The sequence below is a fragment of the Colletotrichum destructivum genome, chromosome 3, assembly GCF_034447905.1.
Source record: "Colletotrichum destructivum chromosome 3, complete sequence".
Taxonomy (NCBI): Eukaryota; Fungi; Ascomycota; class Sordariomycetes; order Glomerellales; family Glomerellaceae; genus Colletotrichum; species Colletotrichum destructivum.
Genome location: NC_085898.1, coordinates 1,432,211 through 1,451,508, shown reverse-complemented (window position 1 = coordinate 1,451,508; position 19,298 = coordinate 1,432,211). Strand labels below are relative to the sequence as shown.

The window sequence follows — 19,298 nt, the reverse complement described above, 5'->3', positions numbered from 1 at the left end:
AGAACGAGGACGGGCCCTGTTTCTTGGTAACTTCCTATGCATTCGCATTCTGGGAATTCCTCCCCCTGCCACAGCCGCCATCGGCACCGCACTCATGCTTGCATATCCTTTTTCTTGCCTTCTTTTCATTTGCTTCCTCGGATCTTACAGCCTGGATTCTGGGCCGATGTTGCTCGTGGCGGACTGTCCTTGTGCTGCTTCCTGTCCTTAAGTACAGATACACTACGGAATCACTGATGCCTGACGTAGACTTACGTGCCGTTTGTGTGTCACTGTGGGTTCTTCCAGCTTGCTTGCATTGCAGGCTGCAGCAGCTGCAGCAGCAGCTCCATCCATCCACCCACCCACCCACCCACCCACCTATTCATCCGTGCCATCCATCCACCAAGCATCTCCACCGGCCGCCCAGTCTACCAGCAGTCGCTCACTACCTACCTACCAGCCTACCTACCTGCCTTTACTCACTCAGTTCATGCTAAGTAATCTGACGCCAGCGAGAAAGAGAAAGGAAGAAGAGAAAAAAGCACAGCAGCTTCAGACACGACTCTTCCCCTCTCTCCCCTCCTCCTTCTCTGCACCAGGGTACGGCCACAGCAAGACATAGACAAGGCTTGTCATCGTCCTCCTTCTCCCCACTCACCCCAAAAGCTTTTTGTGTTCTGCAACAGACGCCCGCCCTTCATTCTTCCTCCTTCCCGTTTCTTTTCCTCCTTTTTTTGTTTTCCTTCCTCATCCTCTTCCTCCTCTTCCTCCCCCCTCCCCCCGGCGCCACACCTCCGGCCTCGCCTTACTCTCTACCGGATCCCGTTCACTGGGACATTGGAATCCCGGCCTGCCGTTTCGGTGCCCTCGTCCCAAACAACCAAACAAACGAGCAAGCGCCGTAGCACACTGTCTGTCTCCCTGTTAAGTGTTTCTCTCGCCTTTCACAGGCCCGGCGTCGCCCATTGCTCTCTCTCGACGACCGCGAACCGAAGCGAAACGCCGTTGCAAAACCCCCCTTCGTACTACCCCAAACTCCTCCAACCCGCCGCCGTCAGAGCTCGACCGTTGATCGCTTTCTTTTCCGGCGCTTCTCCCCGCCACCCGGGAGTGGGGTACTGCCAAACATGAGCAACTTTGCTCAGTGCAGCTGGCCGATATGGGATATCGATGATCTCACGCCGTGCTTCCAGCAAGAGTGAGTCGCCCTCTTCCCAATTGTGAACACCTCCGTTCTGCCCATCGCCGACTCCGTCAATCTGTCATCCCCCCTCGCCGCAACCCCGTCTGCCACTCCCGTCGCACCGCATACGTACATTTGCCGCCCTGTTTGCTGACCCCTCACCTACAGCTACCTCAAGATCCTCTTCCCTCTAATCGTCATAGCCTTCTCCTTCCTCCATCTCGCCCTGCAGGCCATCCGAACCACCGCCAAGAACCGCAAGCACGGCTACGAACAAGTTCCCGAAGATCACCACCATGGCCACACCGACATCCCCCCCGACGAAACTGCCGGACAAGTTGAAGACGACGACGACGACGAGGCATTGACCATGAACGGTGGCGGCCGCCTGGCCCTCGTCAAGACCACCACCAAGGGCTCCATCGTCCAGGCCGACAGCCCCCCGGCACAGAACTTGACCATCGTAGTCGAGGAGATTGCTATCGCCGGTCTGATTGCCCTCCATGTCATTGCATTGGTCACGGGCACTGCCCCTGGCCACCACGGCCTGCTCGTTACCGTTGTCGGTCTTGTCACCTGGGTCTACGTCGCCATTCTCGTCACCCTGCGACTCATCCTCGGGAACACAAAGTGGCGCGTGCCTCGCATTTGGAACCACACAGCTGTCATCTACCTCTTTCAATGGCTCTTCACCGTCGCCATCTTCCGCTCCGTCATTATCCACCCCAGCAGCCGCCTGTCGCAGATTCTTACCGTGGTCGAGTTCGCCCTTACCACTCTGCTTTTTGGCCTGGCCATCACCACCAGGAAGGGAAACAAGACGGTGCTGCTAGAATGGGAGGATGGTATCGAGCCCTCGCGCGAGCCCCTTGCCTCTCTCTTCTCTCTCGCCACCTTCGCCTGGGTCGACCCCGTCATCTACCGCGGCTACAAGGAGACTCTTGAAATGAAGAGCGTGTGGAACCTGGTCCCCAAAGAGAAGGCTGCTGCCGTCCTCGCCGACTACCGCACCCTGAAGCGGACCTCCAGTCTGGCATGGCACTTGATCAAGTACTTCAAGGGTGAGCTCCTGGTCCAATTCGCCCTCGCGTCTTTTGCTGGCATCTTCACTTTCGCCCCGACCCTGCTGCTCAAGGCTATCCTCGAGTATGTCGAGAGGCCCGAAGGTGCTCCCATCAACGTCTTGTGGTTGTACGTCATTCTCTTGCCCGTTCTCGACATCGTCAGGTCGTTTGCCGACAACTACGCCTTGTGGATCGGCCGCAAGATTTGCATCCGCATCCGTGCCATCATGGTTGGTGAAATCTATGCCAAGGCCCTTCGACGCAAGGCTTCCGCCGGCAAGGATAAGGAACTCGGCATGAACAAGCCCTCTGGAAAGCAGGGCTGGTTCGGCAAGCTCAAGGCAAAGCTGGGCTTCAAGAAGGCAAAGGCTGATGCCGAGGCGGCCGCCAACGGCGCCGCCAAGGACCCCGCCAAGGACGACGAGCAGGCCAACCTGGGCACCATCATCAACCTCATGTCCGTCGACAGCTTCAAGATCGCCGAGGTCACGGCCTACCTGCACTTCATCTGCGCCTCCGCTCCGACGCAGCTCATCATTGCAATTATCCTGCTCTGGGATGTCATGGGTCTCAGCGCCATCCCCGGCCTGGTCGTCATGGCCCTGCTGTTGCCCATTAACTACAGCTTTGCTCGAGGCTTCGCCAACACCTCCAAGAAGATTCTCGGCGCCACCGACAAGCGCATCAACGTGACCAACGAGGTTTTGCAAAACATCCGCATCATCAAGTACTTTGCCTGGGAAGCCAAGTTTGGCCGCATCGTCGACGAGAAGCGTGCCGCTGAGCTGAAGGCGCTGCGATCCCGTTACATCATCTGGTCTTTTGCCGTCGCCGTGTGGAACTCGGTCCCTGTGCTCATCACCTTCTTCTCCTTCCTCATGTATACTCTCGTAGAGCACAAGCCTCTCTATCCGTCGGTTGCCTTTACCGCCATCTCTCTCTTCATGCTCCTCCGCGTCCCTCTGGATCAGATGGGAGACATGTTTGCTCACGTTCAGGAGACCAAGGTTTCCCTCGACCGTGTCGAGGAGTTCCTCACAGAGGAGGAAACCGAGAAGTACGTTCAGCTTGGGGAGGACAACGTCGACGAGAATGGTAACAAGGTCATCGGGTTCCGTAAAGGTAACTTTATCTGGGGTGCCAAGGATGTCGTTGCCGAAGATGGCTCAATGGCTTTCCGTCTGATGGATATGGATGTCGACTTCCGCATTGGCAAGCTCAACATCATCTCCGGACCTACTGGCTCCGGAAAGACGTCCATGCTGATGGCTCTACTCGGTGAAATGACTCTCGTTGACGGCAAGGTCTACTGCCCTGGTGGCCGAAGCCGAGAGGACGTCCGCGCCGATCCCGAGACCGGTCTGGCTGACACGGTTGCCTATGTCGCTCAGGCCGCATGGCTTGTGAATGCCAACATCAAGGAGAACATCCTTTTCGCTGCACCGTACGACGAGAAGAGATACAGGGACGTCATTGTCGCCTGTGCCCTGGAGCGCGATCTCGAGATCCTCGACAACGGTGACGAGACCTTGGTTGGCGAGAAGGGCATCACACTGTCCGGCGGCCAAAAGCAGCGCATCTCGCTCGCCCGTGCCGTCTACTCCAATTCTCAGCACATCTTCTTGGACGACTGCCTGAGTGCCGTCGACTCTCACACGGCGCAGTGGATCTTCAACAACGCCATCAAGGGCCCTCTGATGGCTGGCCGCACCTGCATTCTCGTCACGCACAACCTCCAGCTCTGCGCTCCCTCCTCTCACTACATCGTCACCCTGGAAAACGGCAGAATTACTGCGCAGGGTCCCTCGGCCGAGCTCATCGCCTCGGGCAAGCTTGGCGAGGAGATTCAAAAGGCCGCCGTCAACTCTGCCTCGGTGTCCCGAATCCCGTCCCGAGTCCCGTCTAGTGTCGGCGAGGATGGATCAGAAACCGTCGTCAACCCCGGCGACGAGGGCACCACCGATGCGCGCTCCAAGAAGAACGACAAGAAGAAGGAGCAGAAGGACGCAATGGAGGAGAAGAAGGCCGAGGGCTCCGTCAAGTGGCCTGTCATCCAACTCTACCTCTCCTCCATGGGTTCCTGGTGGTTCTGGGTCGTGGCTCTCACTGTCTTCGGTCTCCAACAGATGTCCGGCGTTGCCACCAACTTCTGGGTGCGTGAGTGGGCCAACCAATACGTCGACGAGGAGGTGGAGCGCATCGCCTTCTCGACCTCGTCCCACACCTACAGCCAGCAGTCTTTCTCTCCGACCTACCTTGCCTCCATCGCTAACTACGGCAACCGCATCGGCTCGACCTTCTCTACCACGGTCGCTGCGGATGTGGACGTCAAGTATTACCTTACCGTTCTTGCCGCCATCGGCATTGGTGGCTCCGTGGCCGCATTCATCAGAGATGTCTGGGTCTTTTATGGTTCTTTGACGGCGTCCAAGAAGATCCACAACGACCTGATCTCCCGCGTGTCCCGAGCCAAGTTTAAGTTCTTCGACGTCACTCCTCTTGGTCAGTTGATGAACCGTTTTAGCAAGGATCTTGAGGCGGTGGATCAAGAAGTTGCCCCGATCGCCATTGGGGTTTTTGGCTGCGCTCTCGGAATTCTCGTAACCGTCATCCTCATCACTTGGGTGACTCCCGGCTTCCTTGTTGCGGGTGTCTTCATCACTGCAGCCTACTGGTTCGTCGGCGCCTTCTACCTGCGCGCTTCCAGAGACTTGAAGCGCCTCGAATCCGTCCAGAGGAGCCCCTTGTTCCAGCAGTTTGGCGAGACCCTTTCGGGCATGACCACCATTCGAGCCTACGGCGACGAGCGCCGCTTCATCCGGGAGAACCTGTCCAAGATCAACGTTCAGGCCCGTCCTTTCATCTATCTCTGGGCTGCGAACCGTTGGCTTGCCTTCCGAACCGATGTACTCGGTGACATGGTTTCCTTCTTTGCCGGTGTTTTCATCATCATCAGCTTGGGTACGGGCACAGTTGATCCCGGTTCTGCAGGTATTTCTCTCAGCTACGCCATTGGTTTCACCGAGAACGTTCTGTGGCTCATTCGCCTGTACGCCATCAACGAGCAAAACATGAATTCGGTAGAGCGCATCAAGGAATACCTCGACGTCGAGCAAGAGGCCGAGCCGATCATCGAGAAGAACCGGCCCCCCCAGAATTGGCCCAGCCAAGGATCCGTCGAGTTCATCAACTACTCGACTCGCTACCGCGCCGACCTCGACCCTGTCCTGCGGAACCTCAGCTTCCGAATCGATCCCAAGGACAAGGTCGGTATTGTCGGCAGAACGGGCGCCGGCAAGAGTTCTTTGGCCCTGGCCATATTCCGCGCTCTCGAGGCCGATGAGGGCAAGATCCTCATTGACGACATCGACATCGGCCTGATTGGCCTCCGCGACTTACGTGAGGCCATCACTATCGTGCCCCAGGACCCTACGCTCTTCATGGGCACCATCCGCTCCAACCTGGACCCCTTTGACGCGTACACGGATGAGCAGATTTTCGAGGCACTCCGTAAGGTGCAGCTCATCGGTCCCAACGAGTCGACTTCCAGGCCGGCGACCAGACCGACTACGCCATCGGCCGGCTCGACGCTGCCGGCCACACCCAATCTCGGACTTAACCGGGGAGAGTCAACCTCGAGCCCCGGGTCCTCGATCGCGCCGACCAACAAGAACGTCTTCCTCAACCTTTCTTCGACCGTCTCGGAGTCCGGCTCCAACCTGTCACAGGGTCAGCGCCAGCTGCTCTGTCTCGCTCGTGCTCTCCTGAAGCGGCCCAATGTGCTCGTCATGGACGAGGCGACGGCTTCGATTGACTATGCGACTGACACTAAGATCCAAGAGACGATCCGCGAGCTCACCAGCACCATCATCACCATTGCCCATCGTCTGCAGACCATTGTGGACTACGACAAGGTGCTCGTCCTCGACAAGGGCGCTGTTGTCGAGTACGGCCACCCGTACGAGTTGATTCGCAAGGAGAACGGCAGCTTCCGAAGCATGTGCGACATGAGCGGAGAGTACTCGGTGCTGCTCAAGGCGGCCAAGAAGAAGTGGGACTCTGGAAGGCTTGTCGACATTGATGACGACGAGGAGGCCGCCAAGGACGACAATAGGGCCAAGGGTATCGTCGCAGACAAGGCCCAAAAAGATACCGAGGAGGCAAAGCAGAAGGCTGAGGCTGAAGCCAAGAAGAAGGCCGAAGCCGAGGCTGAAGCACGGAAGAGGGCAGAGGAAGATGCCAAGAAGGCCAGACAGGCCGAAGAGGAGGCTAAGAAGGCCGAGGAGGAAGCCAAGAAGAGGGCCGCCGAAGAGGAGGCGAAAAGGCGAGCCGAAGAAGAAGAAACAAAAAAGGCTGAAGAAGAAGCCAAGAAGGCGGGCGGCGGATAGACTAGGAGCAAGGAAAGGCCGCGCCCTCCTGGTCCTCCATAAAGGGCCCAGGCCCCTTTCTTCGTGTACTATTTGGTTTTTAGAGCGGTCATGCCTCAAAGTTTTGGCCAGCCGTTTGCTGTGTTTTAATACGGGTAGGGTAGTTACAGACTTCGTAGATACTGGAGGTTGAAAAAAAAAAAGCTTTTCTTTGTTTACCTACATACATTACGGTCCTGCTGCAATGCTTCAATGTTCTGGCCGGCGGTGGTCTTTGGCGATGACAGACTTCCTGACCACACATATCATCTATATAACTCGCATCAAGAGAGAGAACATATCTATCTATGACGCGTTATTGTCCACAGCAATAGTCATGCCGTGAGGGAAGGGACAGAAAAACAGAAGAACACAGACACACACCACACATGTTGGGACACTTGCATGGCAAAAATCAAAAGGTAGGTCAACGGTGTACCGGCCGACTTTTTTTTGTTACGAGATTGCCTCGTGGCGGAATCGAACCGCCGATCTTCTCATTACTAGTGAGACGCTTTACCACTGAGCCAACAAGGCCGTATTCGTTGAAAAAGAACGCCGATGGAAAAATAATACAGGGCAGACAGGGTGTTGTGGGACTGGTTGATGGGGGCCTGTGGATGTCAAGAATGGGGCTGGATTTGTAGTTGGGGTTGACAGTCGGGTTGGCGACGAGGTTGACTTGGCGGGTGGTCATGCTACTGGTTGGTTGAAGACCTAGGATGGCAAAGCTTGCGTGTTGTATGAGCTGTTCAAGAACAGACAATAGACTCTGTGGTTGAACAGGCGGGTATTGCCTTAAACGGAGGTTGAACATCTGATTAGCCGGCCGACGGACAATATCTGCGGCCCGGATAAAGATACCGAAACACTCCGGTTGTGGACAAGTTCGACAGTCTCGTAAAGGCAAGTAATTCCAATTTAAGTTGTCTTAGTTCCAAGTATGAGTTTAAGGTTGACAGGAATATATTATCAGAATCGTGGGCCCGTGTAGCTATCGACCACGGTTCCCGACCCTGAACTCCGACGCTCACTTTTGCGTGCTGGCGGCCGAAGCAAAGTCCTAGGACTTTACAAGAAGAAATATGTTGTGTTAACACTGTTGACGACACGATGCGCGCGGAGGGCTTACTTGAAAAAGCCACGTTTTCCGCCCGCGTGTGGCCCGCCGAGCCATCGTCCACGATCCTGGAAAGTAATGCAGGAGGTCCAGACCAGGCACAGAGGACTCGTTAACTGTTCAGCACGTCTTACTTGTTATGTAGGCGGGCATGTCGGAGATTGACCATCGTACGAGTCATATTTAAAGTTTCGTAAATATAAAGAGCTTGGCAACAATGCCAAGAGACCCAAACGTGTAAAGACAATATTTTAGGGCGGAGATAATCCGCTTCCACCTCCTGCTATCCTGCTGCTAGCAGGAGGTGGAAGCAGGGCATCTCCGCCCATATATTACGGCCCGTCATAGATTGAGTACTAACGTACTAGATAAGGAAAGGAGGCCGGCTGGAGATGGTGCCCAGTGAGTGGTTATCCGAAAGCGAGGGGGTTGCAATTTAGTATATATGCACGATCGACAACCCGCCGACTTCGGTATTGGCAGCATGTCTAGACGTGTCTCTACAACCCAGTCTCTGTTTCCAAAGTCAATCCTTCTCTAGCTCGACGAATCCAGCGCAGCAACCATGGTCTCCTTCAAGATCCTTGCCCTCACGGTTATGTAAGTGGTCTACCGAGTTATGTTTTCCCGCCCCGGGCCCGCGGGCCCGGCGGCTCCCCCTGTATGCCGGGTGCCCTTTGACATGCAGAAGCTGACCTACGGCTACCAGGGCCTCCTCTGTCTCCGCCCAACAGCTGTTCTCTTGCTGGTGTGGCCCCAACCAGGGGACAACACGCACCGCTTGCGACGCCTTGCACGACAGTGCATGGATGGAAAGTGGCCGCGTATGTGACTTCTCGAAACTTTCCACCCTTTTATTAGGTGTTTTTTGGGTACAACTAACGTATTTGTGTTGGTGCAAAGTGCATCGTTATGGAGTCCGCTGCCAGGGATTACTTCATCAACACTGCTTGCTCCTACGGTCCCGGCAGCGAGTGGTGCGATACCCGTTGAGGTTGCAATATGAGCCCCAGTAATCTAGGTGATACCGGGGTGCGGGAAAGTGTACGTGGCAAGAGATGGAGGGTTTCAAGTGCATATATCCTACTGCAGAGTTGAAATAGAGCAGTTGAGAAGAATGGGTGCCAATTCAATGAAGACGTGGGCACAGCCTGTGACACCTCGTTCCCGTTCCCGTTCCCGTTCTTGTTTTCGTTCTCGTTTTCAGTTTCATTTTCCTTGTTGTTTACTCTCTAGTTCATATTCTAATGTGTAGCCTTAGCTACATGATTCCTACAATAATGTGTTGAAGAACTAGTTTATGTTCTGGCATGAATTAAAACAATACGAGGTCCAGCCTACTATTCCAGTACTCCGTTTTATCCATCCTGTTGATCTTTCTCCCGCATACACATTTACGTATCACTATATAGTTATAGTAGCTGCCGTTTACTTCTAATCGAACCCGCTCATAAAAGGGCATGCTACAACAAACTTGTTGCCAAATAAACTTGTTGCCAAATAAACTGGAACCAATCCCGCCATAACGCTTTTTAAACGTCTACGCATTTTTTCCTTAGTGACTGCCATTAGCGCTCAGTTCACTTGCGCGCCTAGCGCATTCCAGCCGAACAAAACAGCCTCAGATTGAGATTCCGTTCATCAAACAGCCCGATTGCGATTACCGAGCCTTTTGGGGCCTAGGTGCTGTTGGATTTTTCATGCCCCGGTCTCGAGATACGATAGAGTAGGGCTGCGTACAAACTGGTAGCAACAGTCCCAGCTGATGAAGCGTCGTTATAGTTTCATATACAGCCCAGCAACCAACCTGCCACTAGACGAACAGCGGGGTATACTTGTGATATGGATACTACTGTCAATCTTAGTTGAGGCGTGAGCGTAAGCTGGTCTTCCTATACACGTATTATTGATGCCTAGGTAGCACACAGTGATATAGGTTTCTTGAGTCTGGAACATTAGTAACATAATCTCAGTAGTAGAACCCTGTGAAGTCCAAAAGTTAGAACACTGCCGAGTTAAGTCATCGTTGCTTAGAATCACAGTCAAATAGAATTTCAAATCATGGGTCAAGAGCTTTACGAGTACCAGTACAGCACCGGTATTCTGGTTTCACAGACCACTTAATTTCCTTAGAAGGAAGAAGAAGGACAGAGATGAACGCATTCGTTTGTTCATGCCCATCTTGTAGTGGACCCATTTCGCTTCGTACTACGTACCCTGGCACAACGGAATAAAAGTCAAGTCGAGCATTGGCGCCGGGGTGACGGCAACACCTGTGGTATGTATCAACCGGCACTCACATGAACTTTGAAAATATATGTTAAGTGACTCACGTCAGTCCCTAGGCCTGCTCCACTTCGTTTTATAACACTGTGGACAGCATACAGCACCTTCTTGAAGCCCTCTTCTGGCTCCTATTGCAGCTCCCGTTGTGGAACCCCGTTTTGGACATTTGCTCTAGACATTTGTTCTAGACATTTGCTCTGGACATTCAAATTGGACATCTCTCTTTCTCTTCGCCTTCCCTGATTCCCCATTTGCTGTCCTGCCCCCTTGGGTTACGTCGTTGAAGGGTATTACAATAAAGGATAAGGAGGCACTGGCTTACACTTTGCGGGCGAACAATCGTAAGTGGGCAATCCGGGGCAAGAGACTGGTGCCTCAATGTCGGAAAGTGATGGAGTGGATGTGGTCCGCCGCGGCCAAGCTTTGTGACGTCTGCGAACACACACCTCCCCATTTTCTTCGAACTGGCGCAACAAATGACTGCCGCTATTAAGTTGAACGAAGTCTGGGGCCTTCGCTGCAGAAGAAGCAGTGATGCTGTCGTCGGCGCCTTCAACTGGTTTGTGTGTATCTCAGGGGAAGTAGTCTTTTACGGGACAACGGAGGAGAAACTAGGTTGCAGCCTTGGATTCTGTACGCTTTTGGACACTACTAACGCCTTACATTCGAAGAAACGGAGACGTTCTGAGTTGGCTCTCGTTCAGTTCCATCGCTGGGAGTTAATTATACTGCAACATATTCTCAAAATACAGTGGATTCTGTAAGACAAGGCTTAGCCGCAATTTGTAGATGCAACTAGGCTTGGCATCGACCACAAATAGTGTAAGTGTCCAAACAAATCCCTTTGTGAAGGGTATATAACACCCTTTGGGCATTATGCTCTCAAATTTGTCTCCGGACTGCATCGAGGGGGGCCGACCTATAATTCCTCTGCTGATACTAGAACCAGATATTTAAACGAGTTGGCTGGGGAGTTACATTAGAACTAAAAGCTGTAGGAGATTAGAGATAGAGGAATGGTTATCTTACGCCTGGTCTGGCTTCTGGCAATGGCTTAGGACCTCGCCCTGGAGCTTTTTTGTGTCAAGACTGAAGACTAGGTCAAACCGGCAATCGCCGTTTCTTCACCTTCCAACGCAGCTTACATTGGCTTACTTTGATCACATTTGACATGAAGCCCCCCCCCCCCCCCCCCCAAAAAAAAAGTAAAGTTGAGGAGAGCCTTGCAGACATTTTTCAGCTCAAGACATATAAAGCACTCATGTTCACAATCCTCTCCGCCCCAGCTAACGGCACGGCCTTTTGGAGTTTCGTGGTCGACACTTATAGCACAGTCAACCAAACGATCAGTGAAGGAGACACAGCCGCAGCCTACCACATCACAACAGAGGTACAACCAGCTATTTTCATACCTTCCAGCGTATCCTCTGACCCAACCGGACACCAGCCGCCGAAGCCACATGAAAAGCCATGCGAGACTCCTAATACGGCGAACACTGCAGACTCTCGGTCGTGTCTCGCCGGCTCCGCAAAAGGCACGACCTCAGCCCGAGGTACAGCCCTTTGTCGAACAAGGAGGAAACTTTGAAAGGAGGCACAACGGACTGCCGAGGCCTTAGGAAACGACGCCCGACGACCGCGGTGTCCCTTTGCCGAGCTGGCCCTTCCCACCGCACTCTCAGCCGCATGATGGCGGTCCCGGCGAGACTCTACAGCAGCGGCGGTTGTTCATTCCTTTGTCGGCCCCGGATATCTGATGAAGCCTGTCAGTGGTAGACAGGTAACTGCCCCCCCGCCCCCGGTCGCTCAGAGCGTCTTTCGCGACACGACGGGACTTCGGCTGACACGGACGAATGCCGTGGGCAACAGCTGGACCGTGCTTGTCATGGCATGGGAGAGGAGAGTGGTGGTGATGGTGGTGGCACGTCCTCCCTCGGATGGCCAGCCTCATGGTATGGGATGGGATGTCCGGCTGCCACGAGCCGGTGGGCTTTGAGAGCCAGTACATCCACATTGATCTGGACCCCAAATAAAACCTTGAAGAAGCACCGACCAAGGCTCGCGGTACCGGTCGTCTGGCAATGCTACCCAAAGAAGCGACGGCGTTCAGAGGCAGCCGAAGTCTCAAGCCCGGGCCCGGGGGCGGCACCGGTCCGTCCCTCAAACGCCGCGTCCTCCGCCGACCAACCCCTCGGCAGAGGCTCAAAACCTCCTACCTCCCCCTTCAAAATCCAACCCCATCGGGAACTTCTTGACGCGGCTGCCGACTCAGGAAGACCTGGAGACGTGGCAGATTTGGTTTCGGCATCGCACATAGGGGGTTCGCGGGGGAGGGAAGACGGGAAGAGGAGGCAGGTTCGACAACCCGGTCTCCTCTCTCTCAACGACGACGTAGGTCTCTCTCAACGGTTTTGATTTTTTCCTTCTCTCTCTCTCTTTTTCCACCTTGGGGGGGGGGCGTGGAGCCTTTGCTTGCCATTGTGTCGTGGAGAAGCATGGCACCGGCAGTCAAAGACTTCAAAGAGAGAGGGGGGGGAAGAAAGAAAAGAGAGCCCATACCGCCCCGCGGATGGAAAGCTCCGTGGGAGGGGGGAAACGGGAGGTCCCCCTGAATGACAATGACTCGCAAATGGGCAGGCATCTCTCAAACCAACAGCAGCAGCCCAGCGAGTCCACCAACACGCGGGAAAATAATTTCACCACTGTATCGCATGGCGCAACGGGCCCAAGATAAAACGCCAGCGATGGTGGAGTGTGAAGCGATAAGCCCGGATGAGATAGGGAGATGGGCAGAGATAGCCAGAGAGAGAGCGAGACGGATGGAGAAAGATGTCGCGATATCATCCCCGCGAAACGAGCTGGTGTGGGAGGCAGGGTTTCGAAGATGGGAGATATGCCTTTCCCCCAGCCGGTAGGTACCGCAGACACGCGCCATCCGAGGTTCGTCGTTCGTGATATTGATACGTGGGGCAGATGGTCTCTTTCCCTCACGGCATGTGTTTCCAAGACGAGACTTCTCCTCCCATTGTTGCGCGCCACCCGCGTCCGGTATCAGCCGCTGCAGCGTCTACCCCTCATTGCGCAGACGCCGCGGAAGAGTCAAAGGACCCAAGTAGCGGGCAGAGGCTACAGAGCACATACAATCAGGACATCCCGAGCCAGTCACGGCACGTGGGGGTGGGGTAGTGGCCGCACATCGACTCCCAGTGTCCAGTGAAGCTTCTTTGTTGCTGTCGCTGTTGCTGCTGCTGCTGCGTCTGCCGCCGCCACTGGTCTCTCGAGTTACCCTCTTATCGTCGGTCACAGCTCTATTAAGTCGGACCAGGTTGCCATCGTGAACAGAGCACGAGCGAGACAAACGATCAACCGATGTCGGCAGGCCCCCAGTCCAGTCCAATCCTGTCTAGTCCAGCCCAATCCAAGTCCAACGAACGGACAAACACCCACCTCCTTCCGAACGCAACCTGGTTCGCGGGTTTTCCGTCCCTGGCTAGACCCTCCATCTGGGTTACAACGCCCAAAAACCCGTCCAGACCTGTGGACGCTCTCGAGACCTCTTCATCCCGGCTAGGGTATCCATTCGCTCAAGAGAGCAATGAAGACATTTCAAACACAAGTGCCAATATCACTAAGAAATAAGTGAAAGGGCAACGAGTGAGCACCCTTGCTCCCTGTTTGAACACTTGCAGGGCCTTGTGTAGCCCGTTTGCGTCTTCCGAAGCTACACGCAGTGCACTTGAATCGTCGGTTCGCGCACGATGGCGGCATCCAATGACATTTTTGAATCGGCGTCGACGCCGAAAGTGATGAAGGGGGTGTTCGCCACGAAGAACCAAGGATGCCACACCCTTCCTTTAAGCCACAACCGTGCAGCTTGGCATAGGTTTGGCTCTTTTTAGTCTTCCACCCTAAGCTGCAAGCTTGGCTTGTCACGCAGCAGCGCGCAAAGAGGTGCAACCTGCTAGTCTTGCGCGTCGCTTCATTCTTTTTGGACCCTGACCTGCCTTGGAAACCACGCTGCATTCCTGCTTTGCCCCTCATGTCATGGGACGTCAGCTAAGACAAAGACACCGCCGTCTGCATACTCACACTTTGGATCCTCGTCATAAAAACTTCGTGGTATCTCATGCAATATCGAGTATGTGCACCATCCTTGGTCCAGATGAAAAGAACCGAAAAACATAAAAAATAAAAATAAAAAACACTTGAAAAAAGCGCAGATCGGTGGGATGGCACCGTGACACCCCCCCATGGCGGCCCCGTGCATGAGTCGCTGACGGTTTCTGGGAGTAGCTGAGCGGCACGGGTCCCTCGTTGTCATGAATCCCGTTTTGGGAAGCGGGTTTAACCGCTTCCCACTCGGTGCCATGAGCTCAACGACAATACCTGGAGATAAAGCCGGTGACGATAGACGACAGGTGATCTCTGCTCGCCTGCCACAGGTGGAATGTGGATTGTGAAATGTGTGAGTCCGCATCAGGTGCGTGCCCTCGGCAAAGGCGATATGGCGGCGAAGTGCGGGACAATTGACCGCCGAAGAGGGGCACAGCAGAGAGATACGTTCCCAACGAAGACAACGACGATGAAGTTTGTTGCCTGCCCTACCTGCGAGCCTGCTCAGCCAGGTGTTCCACCTCCCACTGACCATGGCTGCTTGCTTGCTTGCTTGGATTGTATGCAGGCCGCTTTAGACAGCCGAGTGATGCGGGAGGGGTGGCCAGCCGGGTGAAATAGGCTTGCGGTTGTAGTCGCGGACGTGGTGCGTTGGCCACGATGGCCAAGTTGCGGAAAAGGGTCCCAAGAGACGCAAGTCTATCTCTTGGTCTTCCGGCTCGGCATCATGACACTATCCTTACGAGGCGCCCATTGGTCGACTCGAAGCTGGGCAGAGCCTGGGCAGCGGGCAAGGCAACGAGAGGGCAAATTCGCAGGACTGCGACACCAGGTAGGGCCACAGACCACACCACACAAGTGACAGCGCCGCCCTCCCCGGACCACAGGCTCGGTCGTGCTTCTCTCGCGCGATGGGGTCGTTCTGGAAAAAAGACCGAAAGGCCAAAGGGCAAAAGGGGTGAGTTCGGTGGGCTGTGGTTGGATGTGCCTTGCATTAGTGGCGAGACTGTGGCTCTAGATTGTCGGCGAGGACGACAGAGGGTGCCCACACTGGGTGACCATGTCGTTGAATATCCTTCTTTCAGCTCTCTATACGAGTGTGTGTATCGGCGCGCAGAAGAAGGGCCCTTTGTTACATAGTTGAGGGTGGACGGGCGGCGGGCAGATAGCGCCGCCCCTTGCGACCACCAGGACAAGTCGGATTGTGCCGACAAATGATTGGCTATTGCCTGTCCGTACAGTGAAGTGACTGCTTTTTGACAAGTCGAGGTTGCATCGATAGTCGCAGCAAGAGGGAGAGACTGACAGACAGCCGACGGGGCGGCATCGCACGCGAGTAGAGTAGGTATCACTTTAACGACGCCATAAGGCCCCGTCCGAGATGGGGAGGCTACAGTGGCAGACAAGCTTTGCAACTTGATTGTGCCTTGGCACGGAAGAGCCCCTAGCTGCGTCTTGGCGGCTACCCTGCCGGTGAGGAACAGGAAGATGGAGAATGGGCGGTGGGTGAGGCTGGAAACGATGTAAGCGGTACTTGAATGTCTGGTCAAGCCAAAACAGCGGGTGCGCGATGCGCTGATGGTACGAACACAGCCGGCCAAGATTCCAGGATGAGGGGGGGCTCATGCTATGTTGGCGATAGTACATGATCCGCCGCGCGAAACGGTGAGAAATGCGGAGGCTTGATTCAGCACCGCCCGGCACCTAAGCAAGGATGAACGGATACGCGGATCAAGGAACCAAGAGCTCGCGTCTCCATACTCTGTACGCCGTACGAGAGCAGATAGACCGAGCGAGAGCGAGAGCGAAACGTGGTTTTAAGTTCTTGGTCCAAGTCAAGCCATTTAATAGGTAAGAACAGTACGCGATATAATGCGACATTGACAGCGGCACCGCAACGGTCGGCAGCCAACGACGCAACCCAACTTTGCTCCTAGTGTACGAACAGTGTCCGGAGGAGGGAGACTCGCTCAACATGGTCGCAAAAGAAACAACGTGCTGCGGTGCAGATACTATGGATCTGTGGTATCCGCCGTGACGCAGGGAGAAGGAGTCTCTCCAGGAGTCTCTCCGGAGGAACCAAGATTAGGTGGTTACGTAGCAAGCGAGACAAGCAGCCAGGGCACACTAGGAGCGGTAAAGCCAAGACTGGAACCTGTCTGCCTCATCCAGAGACCTAACCTGACATGATTTCCAGGGTTGTCTCGCAAACATGATGAATTTGATCTCAATGCGATGGAGTCTGGCGACTCACGCACAAGTGAGGAACAGCGAATCGATGGAGGATAAACGCGCTCAGGGAATGGGGAAGAGGATGACATGGGTAATTATGGATGTATACAGAGTACTCTGTAGTTGGATATGGGTCCTGCAACAATCGACAAGGGGTCGGTCCCCTCCCCCCCAGCACTTTGCAAGTTGCCAGTTGGAGCGTGGAAAAATAGAAACCGGGGAACGCGCATTTTTCTTTGGCTGCATTGTCGCTCATGATTTCAAAATGAGGACAGATGCCGCGGGGAAAGCGATGTCAGGGCCTTGGAGCCTTGCAAGTCCTCGTAGCATGAGCCTTCATGGACCACGGTGGGACGCTGCATAGTGTACGCCTGCATAAAAGCCAGTGATGGATGGGCGGTTGTTTTGGGATCGAAGGCCCGGCGAGGACGACAGCCGAGAGCCAGAGCAGAGACGAATGCCGCCATGGGGGAGGCCGACGAACAGACGCCGGACGGCCACTCGGCCGGAGGGCCTAAAAGACCCAATCTGGAAACCGAGCGTGCATCTCAACGAATGAGCACAAGAGGAGGTCCGGCGGCAGGAATGAGAAGCAGGATGGAACTCCCAATGCACCGGGACGGGATGCACACACTCCAGAGAGAGAAGCATGCCCCTGCCATGTCTAGGGGGTCAACGAGCGAGAGAGGACGAGGGAGGCAGCCAGGATGGCCCTCCTTTCTCGCCCAGGAGGAGAAATGGAGCATTGATTCTGCTCGATAGGACCAGGGTTCTGATGTGGTAGGCGAGCCTAGCGACGTGCAGGGCAGGGCAAGGCAGGCCAGAGCGAAGCCGCAGGAGACGAATGACAGTGAAAGAGGGGTCCGGTTGAAGATGTTTTCCTCATCTCCTCGGGTTGACGTTCGAGGGACGCACTTGCGTCTAGTGTAAATGGGGGCAGCCGCAGCCAGTAATGGAATGATGGACAGGCTGGGGCCGAGAAAGAAACAAACAACCGGCCTCATTGTGGATTGGAGAACGACTGAGTTTGCAATGCGTTGCTCGGCAGGACAAGGCGAAAACGAGCATTTGACGGTGGGTGGCGCATATTAACCAGTCTTCTTCGTCACTGGCGGTGGCTTGGAGGCGGGCGTGTCTTGCTTGTCCTGGCATGACAGAGTTGAGCGACAAGGGCGTGTCTGGTAGATGGACAAAGCCTCGCGTACGCAGCGCGCTGTGGCTTTGTTGAAAGCTTCTGAACGGACACCTTGGCAGTCGACGACGGTCTCGGCGCGAGCCTGTTCGGAATGCCGTCGGGATGCTGTCGGGACTGTATTCTCGAGTCTTCATGGAGTGTCGACTCTACGGGTGAGAGTGTCTGTGTCTGTCGGTGTCAGCGCCCAGTGCCAGCGATGCCTCATTGGGACGACTCGAGATGCGTAACGAATACAGAGTACCGATTAGCTGAAGAGAGCTGGGTGGGGGCCATTAGTGAGGGTAGACGCGATAGAGAATGACGACGATTCATGTGAAGAAGAGGGGACGGCAGCAAAATACAGGGGGAGGAATATATTCTGTGGTGTCTTGTTTGAGATTGAAGGAGAGCGACAGCTGCTGCAGAGGATGAATAGAGTGCGGTACGTACTTGTGCAAAAATGGGCACTGACTGGACATCTAGGTATCTGTGAACGGCACAAGTGGGCCTGCCACCCGCACGACAACGGGAGCACGGAGCAAGATGGGCCAATTAGAACTGGTAAGATCTAGAGATGCATAGAGATATCCGCAAGTAGCTTTAAAAAATAAAAATAAAAGGAAGAAGAAGGAAGCCAGGCCCAAAAACGGCAATGCAAAATGGCGCCATGACCCGGTTTTCTCTTTTCCCAGCGAAGGGAAGAAGGCCAGGGCAAGGTCGAGGGCAGCGAGGTGGGCCTGCCAGAGCAGCTGGACAGGGAATGGGTACGCTTGCTATGAACGGAGTACCAAGGTAAGGTAAGGTAGCTCAGGTAGCTAGCTAAAGGTGCCTATGCACCAGCACCAGTCCAGTGCTGGGGGGCGCAAACCTACCCGACCCACCACAACCGCTACTGCAACCTTCTTCCCAAGTGCGAGGGAAGGGGCGAATGTGAAAGGTGTGGGTGGAAGGAAGGAAAGTGCAAGAGCGCTCAGGATATCGTTTCTCTTTGCAGCAGGACATTGACTACGACGACAACGCCAGCGAAGACGAAGACGAAGACGACGACGACCTGGTTGGGGCAGAGCAGGGTAGAGCAGGGGCAGACGAAGATAGAGCAAGAATAAGGTAGGTAGGTAGGTAGACATTCGATACCACAGACTGATACTGACACCACATACCAGTCGTTTGTGTGACCTGGCGGTGGTCAGATACAGCCGCTCGTTTGTACGGATACAAGTGGTACAGGTTGCTCCAGCACCCGCCATCGACAACCAACACACCTGGACGACCCAAGTCTGGGGACCGAGATTGAGAGCAAGAGCAGGAGCAGAACCAGGAAAAGAACTAGGAGCAGAGCCGAGGAAGTCTTTCCCCCGCAAGCAATCAGTGGGGAGTAACCTCTTTTGGTGCTAGCGACCGCGCATGGCGGGGTTGAGGTCGAACGCCCTGATGCTCGACGCTCGTGGTGGCCGGTTGCCACCACCACTGACTGACACGGACATGTGCCAACATAACATGATACGCGGTCGTGCTGGTCGCCGGTCACTGGTCACTACACTAGTGCCGGTCAGACCTGTCAACCACTGGTTCCCTTCTTTCATCCCGTCTACGGCCGACGGGCCTGTTCTGGCCTGTTCTGGCCTGGTCTGGTCTGGTCTGGTCTGGTCTGGTGTGGCATGTACTACGGAGGATGGATACCTACCTACCTACACAGCAATAGACTACTTGGGGGTCGATATCAGCGAGATGCGGCTGG

The 19,298-nt window shown here is 54.9% G+C and overlaps 2 protein-coding genes across 2 annotated transcripts; both read left to right on the top strand.

Moving 5' to 3' along the window:
• Window positions 1-518: 518 nt before the first annotated feature.
• Window positions 519-6,793, top strand: CDEST_04537 (Putative AAA+ ATPase domain, ABC transporter type 1, transmembrane domain-containing protein). The gene is made up of 2 exons (XM_062920696.1): window positions 519-1,180; window positions 1,334-6,793. The coding sequence occupies exons 1-2, from the start codon at window positions 1,110-1,112 to the stop codon at window positions 6,615-6,617; spliced, it is 5,355 nt and encodes a 1,784-aa protein (XP_062776747.1). The 5' UTR covers window positions 519-1,109; the 3' UTR covers window positions 6,618-6,793.
• Window positions 6,794-8,063: 1,270 nt separating this feature from the next.
• On the top strand, window positions 8,064-8,938 carry CDEST_04536 (uncharacterized protein). Its single transcript, XM_062920695.1, has 3 exons — window positions 8,064-8,355; window positions 8,465-8,579; window positions 8,659-8,938. Exons 1-3 carry the CDS (start codon window positions 8,321-8,323, stop codon window positions 8,746-8,748), a joined length of 240 nt encoding a protein of 79 aa, XP_062776746.1. The 5' UTR covers window positions 8,064-8,320; the 3' UTR covers window positions 8,749-8,938.
• The last annotated feature ends 10,360 nt before the right edge of the window (window positions 8,939-19,298 follow it).

Bases quoted from the DNA above. Each gene is read 5' to 3' on its own strand.
- CDEST_04537 (XM_062920696.1), top strand. From the start codon at position 1,110: ATGAGCAACTTTGCTCAGTGCAGCTGGCCGATATGGGATATCGATGAT. The intron at 1,181-1,333 runs GTGAGTCGCCCT...CCTCACCTACAG, and splicing joins ACGCCGTGCTTCCAGCAAGA to CTACCTCAAGATCCTCTTCC.
- CDEST_04536 (XM_062920695.1), top strand. From the start codon at position 8,321: ATGGTCTCCTTCAAGATCCTTGCCCTCACGGTTAT. The intron at 8,356-8,464 runs GTAAGTGGTCTA...TACGGCTACCAG, and splicing joins ATCCTTGCCCTCACGGTTAT to GGCCTCCTCTGTCTCCGCCC. The intron at 8,580-8,658 runs GTATGTGACTTC...GTTGGTGCAAAG, and splicing joins CATGGATGGAAAGTGGCCGC to TGCATCGTTATGGAGTCCGC.